This window comes from Salvelinus alpinus, chromosome 6 (assembly GCF_045679555.1).
Source record: "Salvelinus alpinus chromosome 6, SLU_Salpinus.1, whole genome shotgun sequence".
NCBI classification, from domain to species: Eukaryota; Metazoa; Chordata; class Actinopteri; order Salmoniformes; family Salmonidae; genus Salvelinus; species Salvelinus alpinus.
This window is the reverse complement of record NC_092091.1, coordinates 78,155,328-78,176,100: the sequence shown is the minus strand read 5'-3', so window position 1 is coordinate 78,176,100 and position 20,773 is coordinate 78,155,328. Positions and strand designations below refer to the sequence as shown.

At 42.9% G+C, this 20,773-nt stretch overlaps 1 protein-coding gene across 5 annotated transcripts in view; it reads left to right on the top strand.

Annotated features, from left to right (window-relative positions):
• LOC139579458 (up-regulator of cell proliferation-like) overlaps positions 1–19,516 on the top strand; it is a 584,460-nt gene extending 564,944 nt beyond the window's left edge. For 4 of the 5 annotated variants that reach the window (XM_071408142.1, XM_071408141.1, XM_071408144.1 and 1 more), the window contains 5 exons: positions 4,268–4,351; positions 4,433–4,747; positions 15,951–16,090; positions 16,333–16,442; positions 18,842–19,516. In XM_071408142.1, coding sequence (XP_071264243.1) covers positions 4,268–4,351; positions 4,433–4,747; positions 15,951–16,090; positions 16,333–16,442; positions 18,842–18,974 — 782 coding nt within the window. In that variant the 3' untranslated portion in view covers positions 18,975–19,516. The remainder of the gene's footprint in view (positions 1–4,267; positions 4,352–4,432; positions 4,748–15,950; positions 16,091–16,332; positions 16,443–18,841) is intronic. The other variant, XM_071408143.1, reaches the window with a different exon arrangement.
• The last annotated feature ends 1,257 nt before the right edge of the window (positions 19,517–20,773 follow it).

The following is a 20,773-nucleotide window of genomic DNA, read 5'->3' as shown; positions in this document are numbered from 1 at the left end:
CATCACCTGGTTTAAACGTCTCTAGAGACTATATCACTCTCTTCATTACTCAATGCCTAGGTTTATCTCCAATGTAATCACATCCTACCTTACCTTTGTCTGTACATTATGCCTTGAATCTATGCTATCGTGCCCAGAAACCTGCTCCTTTTACTCTTTGTTTACGAACGTGCTAGACGGCCAGTTCTTATAGCATTTAACCGTACCCTTATCCTACTCCTCCTCTGTTCCGCTGGTGATGTAGAGGTTAATCCAGAACCTGCAGTGCCTAGCTCCACTCCCACTCCCCAGGTGCTCTCATTTGTTAAGTTCTGCAACCGTAAAAGCCTTGGTTTCATGCATGTTAACATTAGAAGCCTACTCCTTAAGTTTGTTTTACTCACTGCTTTAGCACACTCTGCCAACCCGGATGTCTTAGCCGTGTCTGAATCCTGGCTCAGGAAAACCACCAAAAACCCTGACATTTTCATCCCTAACTATAAAATGTTCTGCCAAGATAGAACTGCCAAAGGTGGCGGTGTTGCAATCTACTGCAAAGATAACCTGCAGAGTTCTGTCTTACTATCCAGGTCTGTACCCAAACAATGCGAGCTTCTACTTCTAAAAATTCACCTTTCCAGAAACAAGTCTCTCACCGTTGCCACTTGCTATAGACCACCCTCTGCCCCCAGCTGTGCCCTCGACACCATATGTGAATTGATTTCCCCCCCATCTATCTTCTGAGCTCGTGCTGCTAGGTGACCTAAACTGGGACATGCTTAACACCCCGGCCATCCTACAATCTAAGCTTGATGCCCTCAATCTCACACCTTATCAATGAACCTAACAGGTACAACCCCAAATCTGTAAACACTGACACCCTCATAGATATTCTTCTAACTAACTCGCCCTCCAAATACACCTCTGCTGTTTTCAACCAAGATCTCAGCGATCACTGCCTCATTTCCTGCATCCGTAATGGGTTCTTCGATCAACCGACCACCCCTTATCAGTGTCAAATGCTCCCTAAAATACTTCAGCAAACAGGCCTTTCTAATCGACCTGGCCGGGGTATCCTGGAATGACATTGACCTCATCCCGTCAGTAGAGGATGCCTGGTTATTCTTTAAAAGTGCCTTCCTCACCATCTTAAATAAGCATGCTCCATTCAAAAAATGTAGAACCAGGAATGGATATAGCCCTTGGTTCACTCCAGACCTGTTAGCCCTTGACCAGCACAAAAACATCCTGTGGCATTCTGCATTAGCATCGAATAGCTCCCGTGATATGCAACTTTTCAGGGAAGTTAGGAACCAATATACACAGGCAGTTAGGAAAGCTAAGGCTAGCTTTTTCAAACAGAAATTTGCATCCTGCAGTACAAACTCCGAAAAGTTCTGGGACACTGTAAAGTCCATGGAGAATAAGAGCACCTCCTCCCAGCTGCCCACTGCACTGAGGCTAGGAAACACTGTTTCCACCGATAAATGCACTATAATTGAGAATTTCAATAAGCATTTCTCTACGGCTGGCCATGCTTTCCACCTGGCTACCCCTACCCCGGTCAACTGCGAGGCACCCTCCACAGCAACCCGCCTAAGCCCCCATCATTTCTCCTTCACCCAAATCCAGATAGCTGATGTTCTGAAAGAGCTTGCAAAATCTGGACCCCTACAAATCAGCCGGGCTGGACAATCTGGATCCTCTCTTTCTAAAATTATCTGCCGAAACTGTTGCAACCCCTATTACTAGCCTGTTCAACCTCTCTTTCGTATCGTCTGAGATTCCCAAAGATTGGAAAGCTGCCGCGGTCATCCCCCTCTTCGAAGGGGAGACACTCTAGACGCAAACTGCTACAGACCTATATCTATCCTACCCTGCCTCTCTAAGGTCTTCAAAAGCCAAGTTAACAAACAGATTACCGACCATTTCGAATCCCACCGTACCTTCTCCGCTATGCAATCTGGTTTCAGAGCTGGTTATGTGTGCACCTCAGCCACGCTCAAAGTCCTTAACGATATCATAACCGCCATCGACAAAACACATTACTGTGCAGCCGTGTTCATCGACCTGGCCAAGGCTTTCGACTCTGTCAATCACCACATTCTTATTGGCTAACTCAACAGCCTTGGTTTCTCAAATGATTGCCTCGCCTGGTTCACCAACTCCTTCTCTGATAGAGTTCAGTGTGTCAAATCGGAGGGCCTGTTGTCCGGACCTCTGGCAGTCTCTATAGGGGTGCCACAGGGTTCAATTCTCGGGCCGACTCTTTTCCCTGTATACATCAATGATGTTGCTCTTTCTGCTGGTGATTCTCTGATCCACCTCTACGCAGACGACACCATTCTGTATACTTCTTGCACTTCTTTGGACACTGTGTTAACTAACCTCCAGACGAGCTTCAATGCCATACAACACTCCTTCCGTGGCCTCCAACTGCTCTTAAATGCAAGTAAAACTAAATGCATGCTCTTCAACCGATCATTGCCCGCACCTGCCCGCCCATCCAGCATCACTACTCTGGACGGCTCTGACTTAGAATACGTGGATAACTACAAATACCTAGGTGTCAGGCTAGACTGTAAACTCTCCTTCCATACCCACATTAAGCATCTCCAATCCAAAATTAAATCTAGAACCGGCATCCTAATTTGCAACAGAGCATCCTTCACTCATGCTGCCAAACATACCCTCGTAAAACTGACCATCCTACCGATCCTTGACTTCGTCGATGTCATCTATAAATAGCCTCCAACACTCTACTCAACAAATTGGATGCAGTCTATCACAGTGCCATCCGTTTTGTCACAAAAGCCCTATACACTACCCACCACTGCGACCTATATGCTCTCGTTGGCTGGCCCTCGCTTCATACTCGTCACCAAACCCACTGGCTACAGGTTATCTACAAGTCTCTGCTAGGTAATACCCTGCCTTATCTCAGCTCGCTGGTCACCATAGCAGCACCCACTCGTAACACGCGCTCCAGCAGGTATATCTCACTGGTCACCCCCAAAGCCAATTCCTCGTTTGGTCACCTTTCCTTCAAGTTCTCGGCTGCCAATGACTGGAGCAAACTGCAAAAATCACTGAAGCTGGAGACTCCTATCTCCCTCACTAGATTTAAGCACCAGCTGTCAGAGCAGCTCTCAGATCACTGCACCTGGACATAGCCCATCTGTAAAAAGCCCATCCAACTACCTCATCCCCATACTGTATTTATTTGTTTATCTTGCTCCTTTGTACCCCGGTATCTCTACTTGCACATCCATCTTTTGCACATCTACCATTCCAGTGTTTAATTGCTATATTGTAATTACTTCGCCACCATGGCCTATTTATTGCCTTAACTCCCTTATCTTACCACATTTGCACTCACTGTATATACTTTTTTTCCTACTGTATTATTGACTGTATGTTTTGTTTATTCCATGTGTAACTGTGTTGTTGTATGTGTCGAACTACTATGCTTTATCTTGGCCAGGTGGCAAGTTGCAAATGAGAACTTGTTCTCCACTAGCCTACCTGGTTAAATAAAGGTGGAAAAAATATATATATACTTTAGTAATCATAATGGATGTGTCAGCATGGGATGTAACGGTACATTATCTTTGACTACTATTCTACTTTTCCTCCTGTTAGAGGATAGAAATCCTCATCATTTCATGATAATTTAAGCGTAATTATTTCTATATAGTCTAAACTTTCTCTCTCTGAACTTCTAACGCCAGTGGGATGGGTGTGACTTCTTTACAATGATCACAATGTCTCCAACGTACAACGCCCCTGTAGCAATTAGGATGAAGTGCCTTGTTCAAGGGCACAACATATTTTTCACCTTGTCCGCTCCGGTATTCAAACCTGCAACCTTTTGGTTATAGGCACAACACTGTAACCTCAAGGCTGCCTGCCTCTACCTTACCCCTAAATACAGGGCCCGTTAATATTGAGGATACCTGCCTCTACCTACAGTTCCCTTTTTCAGGTGCGGGCTGAAAATCTACGTTTTCACATTGCATTTTTTTTAGGGGGCAGGAGAATTGACGATGAGAAAACTCCAAATAACTTTGATCGCTTTAATTATAATTTTTTTACACTGCAAATTGTAACTATTTTTAATGCCATGAGAGGCAGCGGATCCAGCCAAATAGGTTCTGGAATGCATCAGTCCAAACTGAGAGGTGCCAGATCCTGTTCCCACAGAATCCAGCTCAAATTAAACACTGATGATACAGTAAAACACATTAACACATTACCAAAGATCTGACTTTAATAACTTGTTTTTCAGTACATTTTCAGTGGTGGAGGAGACCATCCAGAGTTGCTGCAGTGTGTGTTCTACTGGCTGTCATCATAGGCCTGTGGGATTCCTGTAAGTTAATGGTTTTTTATTAAACATTTGTAGTCAATGTTGTGATAGTTACACATTTTGATTGACTTTTCCATTTTACAGATGCAACTGCAGAGCGAGACCAGCTACAGAATAGTCTAAATACCAGGACTACAGAGAGAGACCAGCTACAGAATAGTCTAAATACCAGGACCACAGAGAGAGACCAGCTACAGAATAGTCTAAATACCAGGACTACAGAGAGAGACCAGCTACAGAATAGTCTAAATACCAGGACTACAGAGAGAGACCAGCTACAGAATAGTCTAAATACCAGGGCCACTGAAGTAGACAAGTTGAAAAAGAGTCTGAACACTACAACTATGGAGCGTGACCAGCTACAGAAGGAGATAGAACGACTAAACTGGGAGAACAAAAGTAAGGACAGCCCCCCCACAGTTTTGGTTGTTGACCTGTTATCTCACACACAAACATATTCAAGAAGTATTATCAGCGCTAGCCATGGCCATTAGGACCAGAAACAAATGACAGGAACTGTGTTTTGCCGTAGCTCTCAACACACACCACAGGAGATCAGAGGTCATCAGAACTACCTACCTACAACTCCCTCAGATTTTATTTTGTCAGTCAAGGAAATTAGATAAATAGTAGTTCGACATCTTTTATCATTCACCCGTGACCTTGTGGTTAGTGTCCGCCCTGAGATTGGAAGTATTGAGAGTTCAATCCCCGACTGAGTCATATGAAAGGCTGTAAAAATTGTACCTGATGAGTGTCTGCTTGGCACTCAGCAATAAGGAGATATAAGTGGAGGTAAGGTCCTATGATAGACTAGCGTCCAGCGGGTGTACTTTAAAAAATAATAATTTTATTTAAACAGGACCAATGTCTCATTTGCAGTAGAGCCCTGTTTTCAATACAAAGAAATAAACATATACAGTGGCAAGGAAAAGTGTGAATTGGTCATTAAATGTGAACTGGTCTTCATCTAGGTCACAACAATAGACAAACACAGTATGCTTAAACTTTTAACAAACAATTATTTTCATGTCTTTATTGAACACACCGTGTAAACATTCACAGTGCAGGGTGGAAGAAGTAGGTGAACCCTTGGATTTAATAGCTGGTTGACCCTCCTTTGGCAGCAATAACCTCAACCAAACATTTTCTGTAATTGTGGATCAGACCTGCAAAACGGTCAGGAGGAATTTTGGACCATTCCTCTTTACAAAACTGTTTCAGTTCAGCAATATTCTTGGGATGTCTGGTGTGAAGCGCTCTCTTGAGGCCATGCCACAGTATCTCAATCGGGTTGAGGTCAGGACTCTGACTGGGCCACTCCAGAAAGCGTATTTTCTTCTGTTGAAGCCATTCTGTTGTTGATTTACTTCTGTGTTTTGGGTCGTTGTCTTGTTGCATCATCCAACTTCTGTTGAGCTTCAATTGGCGGACAGATAGCCTTACATTCTTCTGCAAAATGTTGAGAAACTTGGGAATTAATTTTTACGTTGATGATAGCAAGCTGTCCAGGCTCTAAGGCGACAAAGCAGCCCCAAACCATGATGTTCCCTCCACCATACTTTAAAGTTGGGATGAGGTTTTGATGTTGGTGTGCTGTGCCTTTTTTTCTCCACACATAGTGTTGTGTGTTCCTTCCAAACAACTCAACTTTAGTTTAATCTGTCCACAGAACATTTTGCCAGTTGCGCTGTGGAACATCCAGGTGCTCTTTTGCAAGCTTCCAATGTTGAGCAATGGTTTTTTTGGACAGCAGTGGCTTCTTCCGTGGTGTCCTCCCATGAACACCATTCTTGTTTAGTGTTTTATGTATCGTAGACTCGTCAGAGATGTTAGCATGTTCCAGAGATTTCTGTAAGTCATTAGCTGAAACTCTAGGATTCTTCTGAACATCATTGAGCATTCTGCTCTGTGCTCTTGCAGTCATCTTTGCAGGATGGCCACTCCTAGGGAGAGTAGCAACAGTGCTGAATTTGATCAATTTATAGACAATTTGTCTTACCGTAGACTGATGAACATCGAGGCTTTTAGAGATACTTTTGTAACCCTTTCCAGCTTTATGCAAGTCAACAATTCTTAATCTTAGGTCTTCTGAGATCTCTTTTGTTCAAGGCAGGGTTCACATAAGGCAAGCTTCTTGTGAATAGCAAACTCAAACTTTGAGTGTTTTTTTATATGGCAAGGCAGCTCTAACCAATATCTCCAATCTCGTCTCATTGATTTGACTCCAGGTTAGCTGACTTCTGAATCCAATTAGCTTTTTGAGAAGTCATTAACTCATTAGCTCAGGCTTATTTTAAGGAGACTGTGTTTGTCTATTGTTGTGACTTAGATGAAGAGCAGATCAAATCAAATCAAGTTTATTTTATATAGCCCTTCGTACATCAGCTAATATCTCGAAGTGCTGTACAGAAACCCAGCCTAAAACCCCAAACAGCAAGCAATGCAGGTGTAGAAGCACGGTGGCTAGGAAAAACTCCCTAGAAAGGCCAAAACCTAGGAAGAAACCTAGAGAGGAACCAGGCTATGAGGGGTGGTCAGTCCTTTTCTGGCTGTGCCGGGTGGAGATTATAACAGAACTATGCCAAGATGTTCAAAATGTTCATAAGTGACAAGCATGGTCAAATAATAATCATGAATAATTTTCAGTTGGCTTTTCATAGCCGATCATTAAGAGTTGAAAACAGCAGGTCTGGGACAGGTGGCGGTTCCATAACCGCAGGCAGAACAGTTGAAACTGGAATAGCAGCAAGGCCAGGTGGACTGGGGACAGCAAGGAGTCATCATGCCCGGTAGTCCTGACGTATGGTCCTAGGGCTCAGGTGCTCCGAGAGAGAGAAAGAAAGAGAGAAGGAGAGAATTAGAGAGAGCCAAGATTTTCAAAATGTTCATAAATGACAAGCATGGTCAAATAATAATCAGGAATAAATGTCAGTTGGCTTTTCATAGCCGATCATTAAGAGTTGAAAACAGCAGGTCTGGGACAGGTAGGGGTTCCGTAAACGCAGGCAGAACAGTTGAAACTGGAATAGCAGCAAGGCCAGGTGGACTGGGGACAGCAAGGAGTCATCATGCCCGGTTTGCCGTGACGTATGGTCCTAGGGCTCAGGTTCTCAGAGAGAGAGAAAGAAAGAGAGAACGAGAGAATTAGAGAGAGCATACTTAAATTCACACAGGACACTGGATAAGACAGGATAAGTACTCCAGGTATAACCAACTGACCCTAGCCCCCCGACACAAACTACTGCAGCATAAATACTGGAGGCTGAGACAGGAGGGGTCAGGAGACACTGTGGCCCCATCCGATGATACCCCCGGACAGGGCCAAACAGGAAGGATATAACCCCACCCACTTTGCCAAAGCACAGCCTTCGCACCACTAGAGGGATTTATTCAACCACCAACTTACAATCCTGAGACAAGGCCGAGTATAGCCCACAAAGATCTCCACCACAGCACAAACCAAGGGGGGACGCCAACCCAGACAGGAAGATCACGTCAGTAACTCAACCCACTCAAGTGACGCACCCCTCCTAGGGACGGCATGAAAGAGCACCAGTAAGCCAGTGACTCAGCCCCTGTAATAGGGTTAGAGGCAGAGAATCCCAGTGGAGAGAGGGGAACCGGCCAGGCAGAGACAGCAAGGGCTGTTCGTTGCTCCAGAGCCTTTCCGTTCACCTTCACACTCCTGGGCCAGACTACACTCAATCATCTGACCTACTGAAGAGATAAGTCTTCAGTAAAGACTTAAAGGTTGAGACCGAGTCTGCGTCTCTCACATGGGTAGGCAGACCGTTCCATAAAAATGGAGATCTATAGGAGAAAGCCCTGCCTCCAGCTGTTTGCTTAGAAATTCTAGGGACAATTAGGAGGCCTGCGTCTTGTGACCGTAGCGTACGTGTAGGTATGTACGGCAGGACCAACTCGGAAAGATAGGTAGGAGCAAGCCCATGTAATGCTTTATAGGTTAACAGTAAAACCTTGAAATCAGCCCTTGCCTTAACAGGAAGCCAGTGTAGGGAGGCTAGCACTGGAGTAATATGATCAAATTTTGGGGTTCTAGTCAGGATTCTAGCAGCCGTATTTAGCACTAACTGAAGTTTATTTAGTGCTTTATCCGGGTAGCCGGAAAGTAGAGCATTGCAGTAGTCTAACCTAGAAGTAACAAATGCATGGATTAATTTTTCTGCATCATTTTTGGACAGAAAATTTCTGCTTTTTGCAATGTTACGTAGATGGAAAAAAGCTGTCCTTGAAACAGTCTTGATATGTTCGTCAATAGAGAGATCAGGGTCAAGAGTAACGCCGAGGTCCTTCACAGTTTTATTTGAGACGACTTTACAACCATCAAGATTAATTGTCAGATTTAACAGAAGATCTCTTTGTTTCTTGGGACCTAGAACAAGCATCTCTGTTTTGTCCGAGTTTAAAAGTAGAAAGTTTTCAGCCATCCACTTCCTTATGTCTGAAACACAGGCTTCTAGCGAGGGCAATTTTGGGGCTTCACCATGTTTCATTGAAATGTACAGCTGTGTGTCATCCGCATAGCAGTGAAAGTTAACATTATGTTTTCGAATAACATCCCCAAGACGTAAAATATATAGTGAAAACAATAGTGGTCCTAAAACGGAACCTTGAGGAACACCGAAATGTACAGTTGATTTGTCAGAGGACAAACCATTCACAGAGACAAACTGATATCTTTCCGACAGGTAAGATCTAAACCAGGCCAGAACTTGTCCGTGTAGACCAATTTGGGTTTCCAGTCTCTCCAAAAGAATGTGGTGATCGATGGTGTCAAAGGCAGCACTAAGGTCTAGTAGCACGAGGACAGATGCAGAGCCTCGGTCTGACGCCATTAAAAGGTCATTTACCACCTTCACAAGTGCAGTCTCAGTGCTATGATGGGGTCTAAAACCAGACTGAAGCATTTCGTATACATTGTTTGTCTTCAGTAAAGCAGTGAGTTGCTGCGCAACAGCTTTTTCAAAAATTTTTGAGAGGAATGGAAGATTCGATATAGGCCGATTAGTTTTTTATATTTTCCGGGTCAAGGTTTGGCTTTTTCAAGAGAGGCTTTATTACTGCCACTTTTAGTGAGTTTGGTACACATCCGGTGGATAGAGAGCTGTTTATTATGTTCAACATAGGAGGGCCAAGCACAGGAAGCAGCTCTTTCAGTAGTTTAGTAGGAATAGGGTCCAGTATGCAGCTTGAAGGTTTAGAGGCCATGATTATTTTCATCATTGTGTCAAGAGATATAGTACTAAAACACTTAAGTGTCTCTCCCGATCCCAGGCCCTGGCAGAGCTGTGCAGATCCAGGACAGCTAAGCCCTGGAGGAATACACAGATTCAAAGAGGAGTCCGTAATTTGCTTTCTAATGGTCATGATCATTTCCTCAAAGAAGTTCATGAATTTATTACTGCTGAAGTGAAAGCCATCCTCTCTTGGGGAATGCTGCTTTTTAGTTAGCTTAGCAACAGTATCAAAAATAAATTTTGGATTGTTCTTATTTTCCTCAATTAAGTTGGAAAAGTAGGATGATCGAGCAGCAGTGAGGGCTCTTCGGTACTGCACGCTACTGTCTTTCCAAGCTAGTCGGTAGACTTCCAGTTTGGTGTGGCGCCATTTCCGTTCCAATTTTCTGGAAGCTTGCTTCAAAGCTCGGGTATTTTCTGTATACCAGGGAGCTAGTTTCTTATGACAAATGTTTTTCGTTTTTAGGGGTGCAACTGCATCTAGGGTATTGCACAAGGTTAAATTGAGTTCCTCAGTTAGGTGGTTAACTGATTTTTGTCCTCTGACGTCCTTGGGTAGGTAGAAGGAGTCTGGAAGGGCATCAAGGAATCTTTGGGTTGTCTGAGAATTTATAGCACGACTTTTGATGCTCCTTGGTTAGGGTCTGAGTAGATTATTTGTTGCGATTGCAAACGTAATAAAATGGTGGTCCGATAGTCCAGGATTATGTGGAAAAACATTAAGATCTACAACATTTATTCCATGGGACAAAACTAGGTCCAGAGTATGACTGTGGCAGTGAGTAGGTCCAGAGACATGTTGGACAAAACCCACTGAGTCGATGATGGCTCCGAAAGACTTTGAGTGGGTCTGTGGACTTCTCCATATGAATATTAAAATCACCAAAAATTTGAATATGATCTGCTATGACTACAAGGTCTGATAGGAATTCAGGGAACTCAGAGAGGAACGCTGTATATGGCCCAGGAGGCCTGTAAACAGTAGCTATAAAAAGTGATTGCGTAGGCTGCATAGATTTCATGACTAGAAGCTCAAAAGACGAAAACGTCTTCTTTTTTTTTTGTAAATTGAAATTTGCTATCGTAAATGTTAGCAACACCTCCGCCTTTGCGGGATGCACGGGGGATATGGTCACTAGTGTAACCAGGAGGTGAGGCCTCATTTAACACAGTAAATTCATCAGGTTTAAGCCATGTTTCAGTCAGGCCAATCACATCAAGATTATGATCAGTGATTAGTTCATTGACTATGACTGCCTTTGAAGTGAGGGATCTAACATTAGGTAACCCTATTTTGAGATGTGATGTATCACGATCTCTTTCAATAATGGCAGGAATGGAGGTCTTTATCCTAATGAGATTGCTAAGGCGAACACCGCCATGTTTAGTTTTGCCCAACCTAGGTCGAGGCACAGACACAGTCTCAATGGGGATGGCTGAGCTGACTACACTGACTGTGCTATTGGCAGACTCCACTAAGCTGGCAGGTTGGCTAACAGCCTGCTGCCTGGCCTGCACCCTATTTCATTGTGGAGCTAGAGGAGTTAGAGCCCTATCTATGTTAGTAGATAAGATGAGAGCACCCCTCCAGCTAGGATGGAGTCCGTCACTCCTCAGCAGGTCAGGCTTGGTCCTGTTTGTGGGTGAGTCCCAGAAAGAGGGCCAATTGTCTACAAATTCTATCTTTTGGGAGGGGCAGAAAACAGTTTTCAACCAACGGTTGAGTTGTGAGACTCTGCTGTAGAGCTCATCACTCCCCCTAACTGGGAGGGGCCAGAGACAATTACTCGATGCCGACACATCTTTCTAGCTGATTTACACGCTGAAGCTATGTTGCACTTGGTGACCTCTGACTGTTTCATCCTAACAACGTTGGTGCCGACGTGGATAACAATATCTCTATACACTCGCCAGATTTAGCTTTAGCCAGTACCATCTTCAGATTAGCCTTAACGTCGGTAGCCCTGCCCCCTGGTAAACAGTGTATGATCGCTGGGTGATTCGTTTTAAGTCTTAATACTGCGGGTAATGGAGTCGCCAATGACCAGGGTTTTCAATTTGTCAGAGCTAATGGTTGGAGCCTTCGGCGTCTCAGACCCCGTAACGGGAGGAGTAGAGACAAGAGAAGACTCAGCCTCAGATTCCGACTCGCTACTTAATGGGGAAAACCGGTTGAAAGTTTCTGTCGGCTGAATGAGCGACACCAGTTGAGCATTCCAACAGCATTTCCCTCCAGAAGCCATGAGAAAGTTGTCCGGCTGCGGGGACTATGCGGGGGGATTTATACTAACGTTACTATCTGTACTTACTGGTGGCACAGACGCTGTTTCATCCTTTCCTACACTGAAATAACCCTTGCCTAACGATTGCGTCTGAAGCTGGGCTTGCAGCACAGCTATCCTCGCCATAAGGCGATCGTTCTCCTGTATATTATGAGTACAGCGAATGCAATTAGAAGACATCATGTTAATGTTACTACTTAGCTTCGGCTGTTGAAGGTGCTGACGAACCATGTCCAGATAAAGCGTCCGGAGTGAAAAAGTTGAATGAGGGAAAAAAGTTGCGATGGAAAAACTAAACATATAAACAGTAATTAAAAAAAAAAAAAAAAACGTAAAGTTGTCAGCTAGCAAAGTAAAGTTGGCAACAAAACGCACAGCAACAAAACGCACAGCAACGCGTCTGCAAATTCAAGAGGAAGTGACCACACACAAATACAACCAACCACCAGGGAGAAGGCAGAGATCAAATTTCATGACCAATTTATGTAGAAATCCAGGTAATTCCAAAGGGTTCACATACTTTTTCTTGCCACTGTAGGCACAACTACACAGACACAATACATATACACCTTAAGAAAAACAATCACAGTTAACATTTAAAAGATCAGAAATACATTTTTTGAATTTCCCAAGAGGCACCAGAACATCAATTCTAAGAGTTTTTTTGTAAATTGTTCCACATACAGTTGAAGTCGGAAGTTTACATACACCTTTGCCAAATACATTTAAACTCAGTTTTCCACAATTCCTGACATTTAATCCTCGTAAAAATTCCGTCATAGGTCAGTTAGGATCACCACTTTCTTTTAAGAAAGTGAATTGTCAGAATAATAGTAGAGAGAATGGTTTATTTCAGCTTTTATTTCTTTCATCACATTCACAGTGGGTCAGAAGTTTACATACACTCAATTAGTATTTGGTAGCATTGCCTTGAAATTGTTTAACTTGGGTCAAACATTTCAGGTAGCCTTTCACAAGCTGTCCACAATAAGTTGGGTGAATTTTGAGCCATTCCTCCTGACAGAGCTTGTGTAACTGAGTCAGGTTTGTAGGCCTCCTTGCTCGCACACGCTTGTTCAGTTCTGCCCACACATTTTCTTTAGGATTGAGGTCAGGGCTTTGTGATGGCCACTCCGATACCTTGACTTTGTTGTCCTTAAGCCATTTTGCCACAACTTTGGAAGTATGCTTGGGGTCATTGTCCATTTGGAAGACCCATTTGCGGCCAAGCTTTAACTTCCTGAATGACGTCTTGAGATGTTACTTCAATAAATCCACATAATTTTCCTTCCTCATGCCATAATTTGCCTTCCTCATGCCATCTTTGCCATCTATTTTGTTAAGTGCACCAGTCGCTCCTGCAGCAAAGCACCCCCACAATATGATGCTGCCACCCCCGTGCTTCGCGGTTGGGATGGTGTTCTTCGGCTTGCAAGCCGTCCCCTTTTTCCTCCAAACATAACGATGACCATTATGGCCAAACAGTTCTATTTTTGTTTCAGCAGACCAAAAAGTACAATCTTTGTCCCCATGTGCAGTTGCAAACCGTAGTCTGGCTTTTTTATTGCGGTTTTGGAGCAGTGGCTTCTTCCTTGCTGCGCGGCCTTTCAGGTTATGTCGATATAGGACTCATTTTACTGTGGATATAGATACTTTTGTACCTGTTTCCTCCAGCATCTTCACAATGTCCTTTGCTGTTGTTCTGGGATTGATTTACACTTTTCGCACCAAAGTACGTTGATCTCTAGGAGACAGAACGCGTCTCCCTCCTGAGCGGTATGACGGCTGCATGGTCCCATGGTGTTTTTACATGCGTACTATTGTTTGTACAGATGAACGTGGTACCTTCAGGCGTTTGGAAATTGCTCCCAAGGATGAACCAGAGTTGTGGAGGTCTACAATTTTTTTTCTGAGGTCTTGGCTGATTTCTTTTGATTTTCCCATGATGTCATTCAAAGAGGCACTGAGTTTGAAGGTAGGCCTTGAAATACACCCACAGGTACAAGCTGTTTAAAGTCACAGTCAACTTGGTGTATGTAAACTTGTGACCCACTGGAATTGTGATAACAGTGTGTAACAGTGATAACAGTGATAACACCAAGTAAAACTGAAATGATAACTTAAATCACAAAATATAAATATCCATTAACAAACTTCTTATAGCTTAGACTAATTTCCACTTCCTGAACACATACTACTTAAATAAAAAAACAGCCTTTTCTTAGTAAAACGTAAAAGTAAAAATGAAATAAATACAGTAGTCTTTCCACCATATCGTCAGACACATTCTATTCACAGGCTTGTACACAGCACAGAGGTTGTAGTAGCATTTGAGCAGTGCAGGAGATGTTGATATGGATATTATAAGTGAAATAATCTGTCTGTAAACAATTGTTGGAAAAATTACTTGTGTCATGCACAAAGTAGATGTCCTAACCAACTTGCCAGAACTATAGTTTGTTAACAAGAAATGTGTGGAGTGGTTGAAAAACGAGTTAACCAACCTAAGTGTATGTAAACTTCCAACTTCAACTGTATAAGTTGCATCATAACTAAAAGGGCATGTTCTGATCTGTGTAGAAACTGTGGGGATCTGAAGTGTAATGTAATACATTGACCCAGTTTTATAATTAGTAATTCAAGAAGAGATTAGAGATGTCAGATACATTGGAAGTTATTACTTGTACATCAAGCTGGCTCTACAGAAACAGGAGCCTAGATCCTATGAGCTGTTCTGGCCTCTCACAAGACAAGGCTCGTGCAAAGCTACTTACTTATTCAGTGTGGGAATAAATAATAGTTGCAAAGTTATGTTTAACTTGAAAATGTCACTGAACAAAAATATAAAGGCAACATGTAAAGTGTTGGTCCCATGTTTCATGAGCTGAAATAAAATATATCAGAAATGTTCCATATGCACAAACAGCTCAAATGTTGTGCACAAATTTGTTTACGTCTCTGTTAGTGAGCTTATCTCTTTTGCCAAGATAATCCATCCACCTGACAGGTGTGGCATATCGAGAAGCTGATTAAACAGCATGATAATTACACAGGTGCACCTTATGCCGGGGACAGTAAGAGGCCACTCTAAAATGTGCAGTTTGGTCCACAACACAATGCCATCTATGTCTCAAGTTTTGAGGAAGCATGCAATTTGCATGATGACTCCAAGAATGTTGACCCGACCTGTTGTCAGAGATTTTTATGTTAATTTCTCTACATTAAGCCTCCTCCAACGTCGTTTTAGAGAATTTGGCAGTATGTCCAACCGGCCTCACAACTGCAGACAACGTGTAACCACGCCAGATCAGGACCTCCACATCTGACTCCTTCACCTGCCACCCGGACAACTGATGAAACTGTATGTTTGCACAACCGATTAATTTCTGCACAAACTGTCAGAAATCGTCTCAGGGAAGCTCATCTGCATGTAGCAAGGATCTGTACACATTTCCTGGAAGATGAAAATGTCCCAGTTCTTCCATGTCCTGAATAGTCACCAGACATGTCACCCATTGAGCATGTCTGGGATGCTCTGGATTGACGTGTACAACAGTGTGTTCCAGTTCCCATCAATATCCAGCAACTTTGCACAGCCATTGAAGTGGAGTGGGACAACATTCCACAGGCCACAATCAACAGCCTGATCAACTCTATGTGAAGGAGACAAATGGTGGTTTTCTGATCCCGACCTTTTATTTAAGATATTTGTGACCAACAGATGCATGTCTGTATTCCCAGTCATGTGAAATCCATACATTAGGGCCTAAAAAATGTATTTCAATGGACTGATTTCCTTATATGAACTGTAACTAAGTAAAATCTTTGAAATGGTTGCATGTTGCGTTTATAATTTTGTTCAGTGTAAAAGCTAAAGGCAAACAGGAAATTCACACAAACGATTGCTGTGAGAAATCACCAGAACATTAGAATTATTTCCTGATGAAGGGCAGAATCTCTATCAGCTCATTGGAAGGGTTCATTAACTTTATCTGAGTCATGCTCTTTTGATTTTAAATAACATTCAAGTGACAAATATGGTAAATGTCAAACTTCTAGGGTCCTGTCCTGAAGGATGGAGAAGGTTTGGCTGCAGCTGTTACTACCTCTCTACTGAGGGGAAAACCTGGGAGAAGAGTAGACAGGACTGTCTGGAGAGAGGAGCAGACCTGGTGATCATTAACAGTGAAGAGGAACAGGTGAGAGACAGACATGTATCTAGCACTGCATCTCACTAGACACTCTGGTTCGAATCCAGGCTGTATCACAACCAGCCATGATTGGGAGTCCCATAGGGCGGCGCACAATTGGCCCAGCGTCGTCTGGGTTTGGCCGGTGTAGGCCGTCATTGTAAATAAGAATTTGTTCTCAGCTGATTTGTCTGGTTGAATAAAAAATAAATGAGTTAAACTGTACCATTGCTTTTTCTGTTCCTCAACAGACATTTATCAATGGGTTTGAGTCAGTCAAGTGGGTCTGGATTGGTCTGACTGACTCTGTTACTGAGGGAACCTGGAAATGGGTGGATGGCACCCCACTGACCACCCCAAGGTAAGAGACTACTGATCTATAATAACACTGACCACCCATGGGTAAGAGACTACTGCTCCATAATAACACTGACCACCTCAAGGTAAGAGGCCACTGCTCTATAATAACACTGACCACCCCAAGGTAAGAGACTACTGCTCCATAATAACACTGACCACCCCAAGGTAGGAGACTACTGCTCTAATAACACTGACCACCCCAAGGTAAGAGACTACTGCTCTATAATAACACTGACCACCCCAAGGTAAGAGACGACTGCTCTATAATAACACTGACCACCCCAAGGTAAGAGACTACTGCTCTATAATAACACTGACCACCCCAAGGTAAGACACTACTGTTCTATAATAACACTGACCACCCCAAGGTAGGAGACTACTGCTCTATAATAACACTGACCAAATCAAGGTAATAGACTACTGCTCTATAATAACACTGACCAAATCAAGGTAAGAGACTACTGCTCTATAATAACACTGACCACCCCAAGGTAAGAGACTACTGCTCTATAATAACACTGACCACCCCAAGGTAAGAGACTACTGCTCTATAATAACACTGACCACCCCAAGGTAAGAGACCACTGGTCTATAATAACACTGACCACCCCAAGGTAAGAGACTACTGCTCTATAATAACACTGACCACCCCAAGGTAAGATACTACTGATCTATAATAACACTGACCACCCCAAGGTAAGATACTACTGATCTATAATAACACTGACCACCCCAAGGTAATATACTACTGATCTATAATAACACTGACCACCCCAAGGTAAGATACTACTGCTCTATAATAACACTGACCACCCCAAGGTAAGAGACGACTGCTCTATAATAACACTGACCACCCCAAGGTAAGAGACCACTGGTCTATAATAACACTGACCACCCCAAGGTAAGATACTACTGATCTATAATAACACTGACCACCCCAAGGTAAGATACTACTGATCTATAATAACACTGACCACCCCAAGGTAATATACTACTGATCTATAATAACACTGACCACCCCAAGGTAAGATACTACTGCTCTATAATAACACTGACCACCCCAAGGTAAGAGACGACTGCTCTATAATAACACTGACCACCCCAAGGTAAGATACTACTGATCTATAATAACACTGACCACCCCAAGGTAAGATACTACTGCTCTATAATAACACTGACCACCCCAAGGTAAGAGACGACTGCTCTATAATAACACTGACCACCCCAAGGTAAGAGACTACTGCTCTATAATAACACTGACCACCCCAAGGTAAGAGACTACTGGTCTATAATAACACTGACCACCCCAAGGTAAGATACTACTGATCTATAATAATACTGACCACCCCAAGGTAAGATACTACTGATCTATAATAACACTGACCACCCCAAGGTAATATACTACTGATCTATAATAACACTGACCACCCCAAGGTAAGAGACTACTGCTCTATAATAACACTGACCACCCCAAGGTAAGAGACTACTGATCTATAATAACACTGACCACCCCAAGGTAAGATACTACTGATCTATAATAACACTGACCACCCCAAGGTAAGATACTACTGATCTATAATAACACTGACCACCCCAAGGTAAGAGACTACTGATCTATAATAACACTGACCACCCCAAGGTAAGAGACTACTGCTCTATAATAACACTGACCACCCCAAGGTAAGAGACTACTGCTCTAATAACACTGATCACAGTGGAAGGAGTAGGACTGATTATCTGTGTTGTTCATACTCTAGGTTCTGAGAGAGTGGTCAGTCTAACTCTGTGTTGTTCATACTCTAGGTTCTGAGAGAGTGGTCAGTCTAACTCTGTGTTGTTCATACTCTAGGTTCTGAGAGAGTGGTCAGTCTAACTCTGTGTTGTTCATACTCTAGGTTCTGAGAGAGGGGTCAGTCTAACTCTGTGTTGTTCATACTCTCGGTTCTGAGAGAGTGGTCAGTCTAACTCTGTGTTGTTCATACTCTCGGTTCTGAGAGAGTGGTCAGTCTAACTCTGTGTTGTTCATACTCTAGGTTCTGAGAGAGAGGTCAGTCTAACTCTGTGTTGTTCATACTCTAGGTTCTGAGAGAGTGGTCAGTATAACTCTGTGTTGTTCATACTCTAGGTTCTGAGAGAGGGGTCAGTCTAACTCTGTGTTGTTCATACTCTAGGTTCTGAGAGAGAGGCCAGTCTATCTCTGTGTTGTTCATACTCTTAGGTTCTGAGAGAGAGGTCAGTCTAACTCTGTGTTGTTCATACTCTAGGTTCTGAGAGAGAGGTCAGTCTAACTCTGTGTTGTTCATACTCTAGGTTCTGAGAGAGTGGTCAGTATAACTCTGTGTTGTTCATACTCTAGGTTCTGAGAGAGTGATCAGTCTATTTCTGTTGTTTCTACTGCAGCTATTGGAGGAGTGAAGAGCCTAACGGTGGTGGCAGGGAGAACTGTGTGGAAATCTATTACATATCATCAGGCCAAGGAGTATGGAGGGATTATGATTGTTCCTTTTCACAACAATGGATCTGTGAGAAATAGTCTTCTCATAGTTACTTTCTCTGCACTGCTGATTAATGAACTCTCTACTGTATGTTAATGATGGTCTGAAAGACTGATGGGATTTGATAGAATTGTACTCAACTACAGGTAGGAGACAAACATATTCACACACACGAAGACAGTGATCTGAACCAGAGTCTCCCGCAGGAGAAACCAACATCTTAATTAGACAAAGAGGAAATTCCCTTATGGGCCTAGAGCTGACACTGATTTTGAAGTTGCAGGCGGGGCTACCTCATCACATGACTATGAGCAACCAATTATGACGGACTCATGTCCGCTACACAAGCTTTCACACAATGTATTCATTTGTCAAACAATGATGTGTAGAATAGGGGTGTAATATCATTCAATAGCCGCTGTCAATCAATTACTGTTGTTTTACACTTCAAATACATTTAAATTGACTATATGTTTATCAGGTATACAGCATGTTTGCTTCTTGTGCTTTTATCGTTCTGAACATAAACAATGTGTACTTCCTGCTAATTCAATAAATCAGTCAACCGAGATTAAAGACATTTCCTGTCTATAACATTATTGTTCTCTACTATGTTTTATCTAACATGGAATCGAGAAGGACAAGACACCTCTCTGCCACTTTAGGATAGAGAGTGAATGTTACTTTTTACATTTGAACTTATCTTGTTAACGTACTGTTTGCGGTGACAACACCAGAATGAAGGGTTGGATCATAAATAACCATCAGTTATCAAAACAGTATGGTTTTGTTACTAACTAACAAATGGGACCAATCATTGACTACAGTAGGACAGGTGGCAATGACCTCCAGTTATGAGAGAGACAGCCGTAGGCAGGGTTTTGTGTATGATTGACAGAATGCATGAGATTCCTCTAAAAGCGTATAAATCAGAGGCTGCTGAGGGGAGGACGGTGTCATGACGTTGCCCTCTTTGGGTACAACAAGCCCCATCTCCCTCTCCCTGCCTCCTACACACAGGCTGCTGTGGTCAGAGAGGTTGTAAATTCCTGGAGGAGATAATCTCCTCATGGCCACAGTATAGAGACAGAGTGAATTTTCATAGAGAACAAAGGAATTTCTTCCACCTCACAGAACTTGAGGTCCGAACAACATTTATGTTCCAGAGAAGGTATAAAAGATCGGTGAAGAATCCAGCTACGAACTGGTCCGTTTGTTACAGCTTGGTGAAACTCATGGGAGATAATAGGACCACATTACCATAACGCTGTTTATATAATAGCCTCAGATATGAGGTTTACATCGAATTGTTGTATAAGATGAGTGAGGATGATACTGTTTGTAAAATTGTGATGTGATTTTGGACTGTTTAATGAAGGAAACTCCAATTCCTTTTTGAGTTTAACTAAATCAGAGTACCGCCCATGAGCCCAGTTAGGGTCGGGCATCCTGGGAAAGGCACTTTTCTGCAACTCCCGAATAAAACCCCAACTTTGACAATTTGTCAACAGACCATGTTTTCTCTCAATCACGGGAGGACAAAGGTTGCAGACCAGCTTACCTCGATAAAGAGAGGGCCAAGGTTTGAGACGATTGCTGAATCTTTTAACCATACCACGTGGCTAAACTCTTAGACTATCGATACCGACAGCATAAGAACAAGTCTTTGATATTCATTACTAGTCCGCAGCTAGGAATTCGGTATCATTGAACGCGAGGAACGAAGACCGCCGAAACATCTATAACGAAATGAATGAATGAATGTCACTCTGAACTATCCATTCTAACCACGACAGAAAGAGAGAGGACGGAAACTCTCCAACAGAAACAAACCTTT